Source organism: Rhinichthys klamathensis, unplaced genomic scaffold (genome assembly GCF_029890125.1).
Source record: "Rhinichthys klamathensis goyatoka isolate OS25496 unplaced genomic scaffold, OSU_Roscu_1.1 h1tg000180l_1, whole genome shotgun sequence".
Taxonomy (NCBI): domain Eukaryota; kingdom Metazoa; phylum Chordata; class Actinopteri; order Cypriniformes; family Leuciscidae; genus Rhinichthys; species Rhinichthys klamathensis.
The window spans coordinates 2428459-2441893 of NW_026606708.1; the positions used below are offsets into that span (position 1 = coordinate 2428459).

The following is a 13435-nucleotide window of genomic DNA, read 5'->3' on the forward strand; positions in this document are numbered from 1 at the left end:
AATCAGTAGCAAAATCAGTCTGCAAACCCTTAGCGGTTAATACTTAATTTACCAGCAATAAAACGAAACAAAAGATACATGATTGCAGAGAACAATAATTCACTCCTTTCCGCTCACGGCACTAAATGAATGAATAGAGTAGTGGTTTTCAAACTATGGGTCATGTAAGAAATATGAAACAAAGTACTCAAATTAGGTACGATGAAACAGTTTGTTGGTGGACATAACTTGTACTCACATATTTCCATACGGGACGCAGACCATAACAGTGGTATGCAAGTCGCATACTTCCCTACTTTATAGGTCAAAAAGAGTTCATGACAGTATTCATAAAAGAGTATGCAGGAAGTACCCGGATGACCTACTACTTCCGCTGATATTCTGAAGTGCGCATACAATGGAGACTTTACTATCCCATAAGGCCACAGAAGAGGATTAATGAATGGCAGTGAAGCCACGCATGTGTCGTTGGTTGGACACAATGACAACATGGCGAATGTAGTATGCCCAGATTACTTTCATACTATTACTTATACAAAATGAGTACCAACTCAAGAGAGCATCCAATTCTAGAAGCAACCACTTTCTCCTGCATCCCAATATTCGGAAATAGCGTTTACCCACCTCCAAAGTGCGTTTATCCACCTCTAAATAGCGTTTATCCACCTCTAAATAGCCCGTAGTTCCTAAAACATTTTAAATTAAGCTTATGTCGTTTTAGTTTCATATTGTTCATTATTAGTTTCATAGGTTGTTAAAACTAAGACGAACTCTTTCATATTGCGCTGCATTACTGTCAGTGTTGTTGACTTTTACTGACGGTCGGGCAGCCTCTCGAGGAGAAATCTACACAAATGAGCGCACACACACACTCAGTTAACCAGTTAACAACATACTGCTGCCTATAAAAAATCTAAATGTAGTTTTTATATTTTTAACATATGTTAAGCAACCTCAATTATTTTTCCTGAACACCATCACGATTGAAAATGTGACATTTCCTACAACAGTTCAATAAACAGTTAAAATTAAGTCACTTACATTTTAGATGCAATATTGGCTGTTTTTGTTCTGTTTCAGCAGCGAAAATAGTTCCAAACAAAAATCACAGCAGAACCACGGCACATCTCACAGGAACACTCAACCTGTTTTCATTACTGAATGATTCAGCATTTTGAACGAATCGATTGAGTCAAAGATTCAATGACACATTCATAAACATCTGTCTCATTCTTGAATGAATCAGCCGTTTGAACGAATCGTTTGTTTGTTTGAATGAATGAATCAATGACTCACTCATTAAGACGGTCGCCTGCCGCCACCTACTGGCGGTTTAGTGTTATGTTTAAAAGTAGTATCATTCTTTCCAATGTTTCTTATATGTAAATTTAAATAAATTTCATAACATTATTTTACACAATTGTAATTTTTAAGTGTAAATTATTTAATTTGATCAGCCCCTAGGGTAACAGCCCTAGAGTGTCTTATTATTCTAAATAACTGAATTTATTGACCAAATGTATGAATTTAAAATGAAAGAAGAAGCATACATTTAATAATATTGGGGGAGGGGATGCCCTTTAAAGGTGCAGATATTACAAAATGCCGATTTAAATATCAAAGCTGATTGAACACTGATGAGAATAATCAGAATAAATGAGAATATTGTTTCAGAATAAATTAACACACACACCAAAAAAAAAAAAAAAATCCGGACGAGCAATTTTTTTACTCAGACAAGTGAATGACAGATTTACTTGTCTGAAGGACAAGTGAAAAGGCTTAATGTCGAGCAATGTTAGCAATGTCATCAGGTAGGCAGTGGCCCACCTTACCGGGTGACCACGTCGTGGTCCACCAGAATTTATAGTTTACCCACCTCTTTTTTTTACCACTACACCTCTGGCGTGACCTGAATACGTAGATTCCCTAACAAATGACTATTATGAGCCGGTTCCTTTAATGAATTGTTCAAAAAACACATGCCATACTTCTCAGACGGAAGGCTGCGTCTATAGTCTTTGGTCCTAGAAAGGTTGCATATCTCGGCTGCCATATGCACTGCCAAAGAAACTTTTTTTTCACCAGGCAGTGTATTTTTCTCCATTTTGGCTGTCTACTAATAAAAAAAAAATTTTTATACCTTTTTATAAGCCTATTACTGTTGCCGGTGTTTTTACAGTAATTTCCTGTTTGATTTAAATTTTTTATGTTTTTAACCTACCATTTTTAGGGTGTATTGTAAATTGAAACAATGTAGCCTACTGGGTGAAGAAATGTACTGCATGTATTTAATTATTTATTTATTTTTACAGTAAATGGCTGTTAAGTAATTTCACAGTATTAATAGCATAAAATTACAGAAAATTGGTGGCATCTCTGCTGCCAGTATTTTACTGTAAAAAAAAAAAAAGGAAAATACTGTATTTCGTTTTACAGCAATACGCTGTAAAACAATTCATACCGGTGATTTTTTTTTTTTTTTTTTTTTTTTTTTTGACGGCAGAGGCGGAAACATTTATTATGTAGCCATGCACACTTAGGCCTAGAGCGTCTTATTCTAGCATTTAATGCTGAGGAGGACTCTAACCTACAAGCCCCGAAGGACTGAGGACACAGCTTTCCATTTGAGAAGCACCCACGAACTCTTGAGCTAATCACTTTGACGAATCCGACACTGAATGATCTCACCTAATCAACCGGAGCGGCTATTGAATCAATATGACTCACTGAACTCACTGCAGGTTCCATGTCAATGTCTCTTAGGAACATTTAGGCTATTATTACTTGCTGTGCCACCAAGAAAGTAAAACAAATATTTTCACCCTTTACCTGTAACTCAGAGTGATGCATTTGTTCATGGTTGTCCTAATTGTTATATTTTGTCATAATGCGTATGCAATGAAACTGAGGAATAAAAAAAAAGCATATTTTACTCTAAAAAGTGTGTAATGAGTCCTAAGATTGATTATAATTGGGTGCTGGGTCCTATATGACAGTGGTTCTCAAAGTGGGGTCCGCGGACCCCTGGTGGTCCGTGAACTATAGCCAGGGGGTCCGCGAAATAATTTATAACAGCCTACCGTTTTTCCCGACTATAAGTCATGTTTTCTTTAGCATCTGAAAACTTGCTATTTATTCCAACGTGACTTATATAATGCATTTAATGTCAAATAATAAAAAAGTAGGCTCTTAAAGGTTTCTATAGATAGATAATCTATCTATATTTCTTATGTCTGTGCGTCAAGTATTCGCTGTGTTTTGGTCGATTTTTGGGCACGTGCGCCAGAAAGGAGACGGAGACGGCAGAACGCGCATCCTGTTGTGTTCTTTATTTTTAAAAGGCATGACATTTTGTAGTCATTTTTAATGTAGGCCTATACACAAATAAAAAAATAGACACTTTGCCGTTTTGAATGATGTACTCTTATCTGTATGACCATAAATAAGAGTATTCCTTTGTTTCCACTGCTGAGGAAAAATCCAAGTGTTCGCGCCGGCGTCTCGTGTGCGCGCACAATATGTCAGTTCTAGCACTGCTAATTTGACATCAAAACCTGTTCATTGTCAAAATAAAATACTCACCGAACTTATAAAAAGTTCTGCTTAATTTAATTTGTCTGTTGCAGTTGTACACTATGAAGGCAGTGACGGTCAATCATATACTGTCGACTTGCTATTGTTCCAATCTCATTTCTCCAAAATGTGAAGATGCTGATACGTGTAGGCCTATATTGGGACTGAAGCATGAAGCTTTCTTTACATAAATAGTTAAGCATCCAAATGTTAGGCTACATCGCAAATATGGAAACTTTGGACCGAATGAGAGATGCACGAGCCCAACGTCTGCAGTTTCAGTTTCGATTCAACTTAATTCGTTTAGAATTGATGTTTTAAATAAATGTTGTCTGTATACTACTATTATTATTATTTGTATTATTATCTATTAATAGTATAATTTTTCATTCTCGTTTTGTTCTGAATACCATTAATTTAAGGATTTGCTGTGGAGTGAGGGGAAGTAGGCCTACTACGCCTCAAGAGCGCAACAAAGTATTACACACTCAGGTGCAACTTATTTTCTGGAAAATACAGTAAATTATAAATTTGTGCATAGGGACAGTGTCGTATACCCACAATTGAGGTCCCTGAGGTCCGGGCCTCTGTAATTTTTCTATGTGTATAATGAAAGTTGTGAAATAATTGCCTAATATTAACTCTAATTTGGTGCTGCAAGGATATTAAACATCGCGATGATAACTGAGCTTCTCATCTGAGCTGCTTCAGCAGACTAACAGCGCTCGTCAATGTCAAAATGTTTGAGTCGGAGATTAAATCAAAGTAGGCTGGTTTATGTTCACAGAAGCTGCAAGCCGAGCGCGAATTTCCGCATGACGCTTCAGTTATTCGGTCATAAAGTGCGAGATAAGATGTAAATCGCTAAACTAAACAGCTGTTTAAGATAGAAGTTTTAAACGAACGACAGAAACAATCAGTTTGCAAAGTATCAACCGGGAAAGGAAATATAGGGGATAGCGGGGCACAACGTAAATCCCAGTTGTGCAAGTGGGTCATGTTGTCACACTGCGTTACAATGAATATGTTTTGAACTATGTTGTATATGTGTTCGTTGTCAAACTCAAAAATTAGTTTATTTTTAATTATTTTAAAATGCCATTATTTTATATGAAAAAGTTAATTGTATTTTATTGAGAAAATATTTTTGTTTGTCTTGTATATTTGTTTGATTAGATCAGATAACATTTTAATCTGTCATATGGTCATGTTACAATGTGCCCCACCTATGGGACATGTTGTCACATTGCACTTCCATTCTTTCTGGGTATATCAAGAATAAAAGTACAATTTTTGGCCTTAAAAACACCTTAAAATGCACGTGTAGATCAAGAAAATCTAAAATTCCTCAGGGGGGCATGCCCTCGGACCCCCCTAGCAAGATCACTTTTGGGACCTCAGTATGCTATTTAGAAAACCCTGCAAATGACCCTGGGTGGAGACTATTTGTGTCAAAATATTTAATTAACCGCTCCCACATTAACTTTAGGCTCAGTCACTGCTATAAATATGAGGGGGTCCTTGGAGATGTTTTTCCCCTGTAAGGGGTCCCTGGCTCCAAAATGTTTGAGAACCCCTGCTATATGAAACCGTTTAGGGAACCCCGTATGAGCATAACTGACTAGTTCATCTCCGCTTTATCACTGTCATCTGTGTAGAATGGATTGTTATGATGTATGTGTCTCTACCAGATGGTTTCAGACATTTGGATCTGTTCTTCCAGAGAACATTGTCCAGATGTTTTTTTTTCCTCTCTGTTGGGAAACCGTTGCCAGTGAAAGCCATTCCTTTCGCTGGTTCTTCAGAGCAATTTGTGGAATTAATTTGGCATTATAGCACTCAAAACCGATATGGTGGTATTTGAAGGGACCGTCAATCAATCTGTCAGAATTATGAGTCTCCATCTCCCCTGGTAACATTGAATAATACCTTTTGATTTCAAAGAGGTCCACTCATTATAGAACAGCTGAAAGCCTAAAGAAGCAGGACGGCAATTTAGCAAATGCATTTTTGTTTGAGGGAGAAAACAAATCAACTCCTAATCAGTGATTGTATCTTGTCCTTCCTTCCTTCAATTCAGGTGATGCAGCTGATGTGTCAGAAGTGAATTTTATTAAATGCTGCAGGTGCTCTTGAGGAAGGAAACACACAAGCTGGCCTCAGGGAGCCCACTGATTGGACGGAGAGTTAGTTATCTACTTTCCTGCTGTTTGGCAATGACAAAAAGACTGTGATTGAAGGACAAGTCTGAACAATACTTGTCACTTAGTTAAAATTCTCCCTATCTCCTGACTTAGAGTTTGCTTCTCTATTTGCATCAGGATGGCCCTTTGTCAGTCAATTTCAGCCTAAACAGAATTGACCACACACTAAATAGCAATAATTTAACAAGTAAACATAATGAACACAGGATAGATTAGAACTTCTGCAGTTCTTCTGCAAAAAAAAAAAACTAAAGACATTTGTACAGTAACAGTATTTTTACCCTTTTAGGAGAGGAAATGCACCCATGTACACCATCTAAACACTGACCAGAGAGACTAGTGACTAATCGCTCAGAATAAATGTGACAAAACCCAGAGGAACTAAAGCGAATAGACTTATGTAAATGCACACCTGTCTCTGGAGGGCCCGGCCGTGGCATATAACATGAATTAATGAGAAAATCTCTCTGCTCTCCCATTAAAGGCTGCTTCGGTTTGTAATAGACTGTAACAGTTTGTAACTGATGGATTATTCATGAAGAAGAAACTCATGCATACAAAAAAAATCTCTTTCCGATCTTCTCGAAAAACGTCATTGTTTTATTCTTTGTAATTTTTAAGGCAATCCATTACAAATTTCACACACCACGGGAATGACAACAGCAATGTTCTATGTTCGGTTTGGAAATAGCTCACCATGCATATCGACTGATATAAAGAGAGGTAAAGAAGAAGAGAAAAAGAGAAAAGGAATCCAGCAAGAACGAGATGCTTCATGCTCTGTATTCCGGTTATGAGGCTTAAAAGTAGAGCAACAGGCCAGTTTTTCACTGAACCCATCGGCCATTTTGGCACAATCATGCAAATCTCACAGAGGGAATGTTAGCACTGAACATCTTTAGTACACAATTGACACTTTTTCATACTATTATACCTCTTTGCAATAATTTTGAGAGCTACTTCACTATGACTTACTGGATTTATTATAGTGGGATAAAAAAAAAATAGTATTTGCTAAATTTACACCATGCCATAAAATTAACCCATTAACATTCTCTGGATAGTGATATACATTTCAGGAAGCCTGTAATTTGTTTTCAGATTTACAAGCCATCTAGCAGCAATGCGTTGATGAATATTAAATAGGATTAAAAAAAAAAAGAGGTTACATTTATGCTAGTAGAAATTACAAGTTTACATCTAGAACACAGAAAGCCCCTTTGGCGGGGACAAACAAAAAAAACCTTTAAAACACCAAATAATAAAAAAAACAATATCCAGTGAATAAGTAAAGTAGAATAAATCAATATACCCGTTAACACTCTCAAACAAACCCTTTCACCCAATGCTCTGTGTGTCAGACTTCATCGTCGTCCCCTAATTGATTGATGGATCACTTCATTCTCAGTTACTAAAGGTTTGCTAATAACTCATGGAAAAAGAGAGGTGCATTTAAGCACATTGTCTTATTACCTGGGAGCAGATTTTCCGAATGTAACCATCTCTGCAAAAGAAAAGTGTCGTTCTTGTTGTAGAAGTGGATTAAAAAGAGAATTTCTCATTTTGTAAACATCTGTGCTCACTCATAAATTTGTAGTTTCAGGACCAATGGAGACTTTTTAAAAAATGCAGTTCAACTTCACAGTTCATGTAAAATTTAAATATATTAACAGATGCTTGGTCTAAAGCCAAAACATTGTTACAGCTTGGGACAAACAAGAAAAAAGATGTCAAGATTTACTCGACAAGAAGAAAATGTATCAAAACTGAGAGTAAGAGCAAGTATAAACAGCCCTGCTGTCCAATAAAGAAAAACAGTATTTACTGATACATACACATTTGTCTGATAATTTTTAGGTTTTAAAATGGACCTCTGACAAAAGAGGCTGTATGTATGTTTTTTTTAATGTTTCTAATGCTAAATGTTTGAATTTTGTTATGGTAGTAAAATGAAAAAGAAAATCAACATGAGCTTCCTTTGTAAAAAAATATATAAAATACTGTTTCTAATGTATGCATGCTATCAACCATTAATGTAAACTTACTGTTTGTAAGGCAAGTTTATTAATTTAACTGTTCGATGTTTATCAAATTACTATGCCAATGCTATAAATCATCCAAGGCTAGAACATGTAAACAAAATCGCACAGCGAGAAAAGCAACTTCAGCTGCATGCAAAGTGTTTTTTTTTTTTTTATCTTTTGAAAACTCCAGGGTGAATCCCAGAAATGAAAGGGCAAAAGTTTAGTGTGGCTGGATGCGGGCAGACAGAAACACAGCAGATGTTGCCTCATCTGCAATCATCTTTAGCAGCGAGCGGCGAGGCATCTCTCATGTTTCCCCCTGATGGGTCGTGCTGCTGTACAATATCAAGACATACTGGCTCCAGAGCAATAAGGAATTGGAGTGGCAAATTAAAAAGGAAAGTAAATCTGGCGTTCTTGAGCATTTACGAGGTGAGTACATCTCTAACTTCTCTCTGATTCACATTTACAAATTTTACAGCATTAAGAAAATATTTGTGCTTTCTTTTACACTGGATTTTTCCTAACTGACTTGAAAGTATGTAAATGCATTTATTACAGTGTCTTAATGCAATGTACAATTGTTTTTACCTGGATTTCATGCTTTAGAATAGCATCATATAGCTCTAAAAAGCTATAAATGGGAAACTGCAATGGGAAATATTACTTTGTACTAAAAAGACTTTGCCTGTGGAAAAATTAAACCACAATTACACAAACTATCTACAAATTCTGCAAACAAATCAATCAATTCCACTACATAGATTACCCATAAAGGGTATACTATTTCAAACAATCACTTATAATTTCACTATTTTTCTTGTTTACCTCTGGTGGATATAAATTATATAGGAAGATTTTCCTATATAATTTTCCACAGTCCTCGCATGCTGACGCACAAGCGTTTTTGTAGATTTTCAGATGTTAAATAAATAAAAAATAGTATTGCTTGCGCAGATCTTCTCCATATATCCAGCACAGTCAGATCCAAACTATTAATCTGTTCATAGCATTGACTAATTCGTGAATAAATTATGGGGGAAACAAACTCACAGACCAGTCAGAACCATCCTTTTCTGTTCAAAGGCCAGAATACAGATTTAGTTTTCAATTTCTCCAGTGTATGGGATCCAAAAATGAAGAATTGAAGCCATCCGCTCTTCTAGACGCCCAATACTGATTCAGTCGTATTGGCTTTGAATGAGATCCAAATTGGAGGTGACATAACAAGCATGGCTGTTTTCTTTCAGCATGCTGGGTAAACTCATATGGTGGGGGTTGGGCTGAGTCCAGGTGGGCTGTAGTCTGGTGGCGGCTGGTTGGGCTTGATGCCCCTTGACTTCATATATAAGATTAACTGCTCTGGAATCTCAGCCAGGACATCCTTGGCAAGTCGGGCCATACTCAAGACATGGTTTCCCGTCCGGTCCATATAGTCTCTGAATGGTACGAACTGCAGGCACAGACAAGGTTAAAAGGAGTTAGTAATAGGTGTTTATTTATTCCCTGAATCATTTTTATGTTTTTAAAATGTCCATGTAAAAAATGTAACAAAAACCTGGCTTTTTACAAAAAATGTTGGTTGCACACAGCTAGTTGTTTGTTATCTTGAGATATTTTATTTTTTCCATGTGTGGTGTCGCAGTGTTAAATCTGACATGCCTGTAAATGTAGGTCACCAAAGTTATTCCTTAAGAAACTTCCTCAAATGGATTATTTTGACACTAGTTAGACAATATATACACCACATACCATCCAGTAGTGATCCACTTCCTGATTAAATCAATATTTTTGAACAAATAAGTTAAGTGAATGATTTAGGGGCTCAGTTCCTGAATTAATCAATTACTTTTTTAACAAAATTGAATTAATGTTTAAAATGTCTCTCTCATAGACAACCACTAGTCACCATAAAATAGTGTGTGCATTTGTGTGTAGAGTAAACGCACACATATAAATTTAAATACAGACATAAATTCATAAATATACAAATACATAAAGATATGTACCTGTACAATATCTCTCTCCGCCAGCTTTCCTCTGGAGGATATTCTTACATCGTCGCCATCCAGTTCTACCATGGCTAAAAAGTGAGATCATCAGGTTATCTGCCCTCAGGCCAGTAAAACTCAATCTTGAGCCTTTCCCCCAGCATGACACCAACATTTACCTCTTTGCTGGAACATTATGAAAGGCTAAACACAAATACTAATAGCAGATGGTGGGACAGGCTAATTATATTGAACAGCTGTGAGATCTGTGAGTTGACATCTGCTTACCAGTCCGAAACCCTAAACCTTCCAAATTAGGTGACGTTTCATCCAGAAACTCTACTTTATGTGAGTGCAAACTGTGAAGTCGCATTCATGCCTTCAAGTTTTAAACCTCCATGTGGGAATGCTAATGTTAGCTTTCATTTAGTGGAGTTGATAGTTATGAGCAGATGCTGAGTACAATACAAACAAGCAAGCAAAAAAAGGTTTTCAGTACATTTTCTTTTTATGTTTGCAGTACATACAAATAATGAAAATAAGAGTAAATATACAGAAAATAAAGATAAAACTAAATAAGATAAAGACTGAATCTTTACAAAAGTGTGAGATTAGATTTCTTACCATCAAACTCAGCCTGGCCGACTCCAACAATAATGATGGACATAGGTAGTTTTGCCGCCTGAGAAGAAGAACACAGAGAAGATACATTCTACCTCATGAAACATTTTACATGCCTTAATCATCCCCTGTCTATTTAAGCCCTGTGTTCCCTCAGTTTCTTTGTCCAGTATTGTTGGTATTAAAGTGAATGTTCTATAGTGTCATGTTGTTTTGGGTTTTGTTTAATGTTTATATTTCCATGTCTTTAATTTTGTCTTAAGTCATGAGCTTCCCTTGCTTCTCATGTTCCCTTTCGTTGTCACTCCGAGTTCCGTCGGATGACGACGAATGGGGTTTCGCTTAGAAAGCCTATCGACTTCGAGTATTACAAAACGAGCCAATGGCAAAGAAATGCCATGGGTCTGCGGAATTTGCATAGCATATCTCCGCCTTACCTCATGGGTATAAAAGGAGAACGCCGGCAATATGCAGATATGTTTTCGCTTCGGAGCCAAGAAGTTTTCTTCACTCCTGCAGCCTATTCTCTTACTATCTTCGAGAATCTTCTAGACGAGCAGCTTCCAGTCGGTGTTGGTGTGATGGCGAGTTCCAGCGAGTTTCATATTCCTGCCTGCTGAACTGATCAGCGTGTGTGTTTCTCCCAGGGCGCTTCAGCACTGCTGCGAGCTTTTCTCTCACAAAAAGAGCGTGCACGCGGCACGTCTTTCTAAAGACGCGTCTTTCTAAAGACGATCTGCCCGTGTCTTTCATTCTGAGTGCGGTTTTCTGATAGATTCACCTGATGGGCACGAGCGCTGTTTTGACGTGTTTGGGCTTCGATCGCGTTCAGACAGCGCTCGTAGATGTGTCACATTCTCCCAGCGGGAACGTGACCATCGCAATGTAACGGTCGAGACTCGATGAGCTCAATAGAGCGAGAGTCCCCTCATCCACACCCCGATCTATTTTCTCCACGTGAGATAATACTTCGGCTGGTGGCCAGGGTGACCTAAGACAGCAGGTCTGGAACTAAACCGACGAAATATCCTCGGTCCACACGCCGTCTTTCACATTGCAACCCGCGTGGTCCCGAGTGAGTTCGCCGGCCCGCCCGTGGGCCCGCGGTCTCATTCGGTCCCCCGACTGATGAAATCATGTATATCGCCGCATCACAAGGTGAGCTGGAGTCCTCTGGAGATGATGGCTCGTCTGTGCTGCCATCCTCGGGTGTGCTAGCATAACGAGTCTGATCCAGAGTTGACAGCTATGCTTTCCCGGGCCGCCGTGAGTATCGGGCTTGTGTGGAACCATCTGCCATGTCCCGAGCACTTAAGGCTGATGATTGTTTTTTGGGGGAGGCGAACCCAAATCCTTTCTGCCCGGACGTGCATGAAGAGGTCATGAGATCGTGGGAGTCTCCTTTGACTTTTCGCGACTGCTCAGCGGCCTCTTCCGCCTTCTCTGCCCTCGCAGAGGCCGCGGCCAAGGGTACACTGGGGTTTCCCCCGTGGAGTGTTCTGTGGCAACACATCTGTGTCCCCACAGCGCCTCCACCTGGCGTGGCGACCCTAAGCACCCCTCCAATGAATGTAGGTTTTTTTGTCTACTCCGGTGGCAAGGACCTATAGAACTGCGGGGCAGGCTGCCACCTCACTGCATGTTATTGCCATCCTTCTGGGTGCTCAATGACATGCACGAGGGTAGGGCTGATTCAGGGCTCATCCAAGAGCTGCCTGCCGTCACCGACCTTGCTCTATGAGCGACAAAGGTGACCGCACGCTCCCTGGGTCAGGTGATGTCCACATGCGTGGTCAGACATCTCTGGCTTAACCTGGTTGATATGCGCGAGGCTGAGCGAACCCGTTTCCTCAACTCCCCATATCCCAGGCTGGCCTTTTCGGCGGTGCGGTCGAGGACTCTGCCCAACAGTTCTCGGCCGCCCAGAAGCGGACTGTGGCTACCAAACTTGTCTGACCCCGCGGCCATATGCTGCCAACCAGCCGCCGGCTCAGACGCCTCAGTCTGCTTGCCGCCGAACGCGCCCTCCTGCGACTTCCGCCCCCTCCCGCCCGGCCCCAGCAGCACTGGGCCGCGCCGTGGAGGTGGTCGCAGGAAGGAGCCCCTGCCCGTACCAGCCCCGCTGAACGCCAGGCGATGCGGCGCTCCCGTTACGGGCAGCTCAGACGTGGGTTGCAGTTCTTTCAGGAAGTGGTTGCAGGGCCACTCCTTCCCCCGGTGGAGGGCCGGGGGAGAACCTCTTCTCCAAAGAGCTGCATCCCATCTCTGAGCCCCCAGAGGGCGCGGATGACAGTGCGCGCCGCTTACGAGCCTCGCTACTCTTATCCCCCTCTGTCCCAGAGCTCGGATGACAGTGTGTGCCGCCCCCGGGCCGTACCACTCTCATCCCCTCTCTGTCGCGAGACCCTTGGCAGAGCAGGCCCCCGTGGAACGCTGGTCCTTCCCTGGCCTCCTCTGTCAGGACGCGGCTAATGACCGTGCCCCCTCGCCGGGCCGCTATGCCACCCTTGCCTGGGCCGGTCATTCCGCTTCGCTGCACCACCGAGGGGACGTCTGTGGTTCGCGTGACCCCGTTGGCACAGTCCTTGGGAGCCAGGCTAGAGCTTCCCAACCTGTGCCACTGGGTCGCACGAACCATCAGGCTCGGCTACGCGATTCAGTTCGCACGGTCTCCTCCCCGCTTTAGGGGAGTCTGCTCCACTATGGTCGGTGGCTATGCCCCTATCATGAGAGCGGAGGTTGCTACCCTACTGGTGAAGGGTACAATCGAGACTGTCCCTCCAGCCGAAATGAGGTCCGGATTTTACTGCCCCTATCTCATTGTCCCGGAGAAATCCGGTGGGTTATGACCAATCCTGCACCTGCGCATCTGAACCGCTCGCTTCACAGGCTGCCGTTCAAGATGCTCCTGGCCAAACGCATTTTCGGATGTGTGCGGCTACAGGGTTGGTTTGCAGCGATCGACCTGAAGGACGCCTACTCTTATGTATCCGTTCGACTCAGACGGTTTGCTGTCAGG

The 13435-nt window shown here is 40.9% G+C and overlaps 1 protein-coding gene and 1 long non-coding RNA gene across 3 annotated transcripts in view; both read right to left on the reverse strand.

Moving 5' to 3' along the window:
- Positions 1-6359: 6359 nt before the first annotated feature.
- Positions 6360-6987, reverse strand: LOC130094707 (uncharacterized). The gene is made up of 2 exons (XR_008808000.1): positions 6612-6987; positions 6360-6579 (listed from the first exon to the last, which is right to left on the reverse strand). It is a non-coding gene; the product is annotated as an uncharacterized LOC130094707 (long non-coding RNA).
- A 1699-nt stretch (positions 6988-8686) lies between these two features.
- The window catches only part of cpne5a (copine Va), a 128742-nt gene continuing 123993 nt past the window's right edge, over positions 8687-13435 (reverse strand). For both annotated transcript variants that reach the window (XM_056261011.1, XM_056261010.1), the window contains 3 exons: positions 10420-10477; positions 9814-9887; positions 8687-9257 (listed from right to left, as the gene is read on the reverse strand). In XM_056261011.1, the coding sequence (XP_056116986.1) occupies positions 9069-9257; positions 9814-9887; positions 10420-10477 (321 nt within the window). In that variant the 3' untranslated portion in view covers positions 8687-9068. The remainder of the gene's footprint in view (positions 9258-9813; positions 9888-10419; positions 10478-13435) is intronic.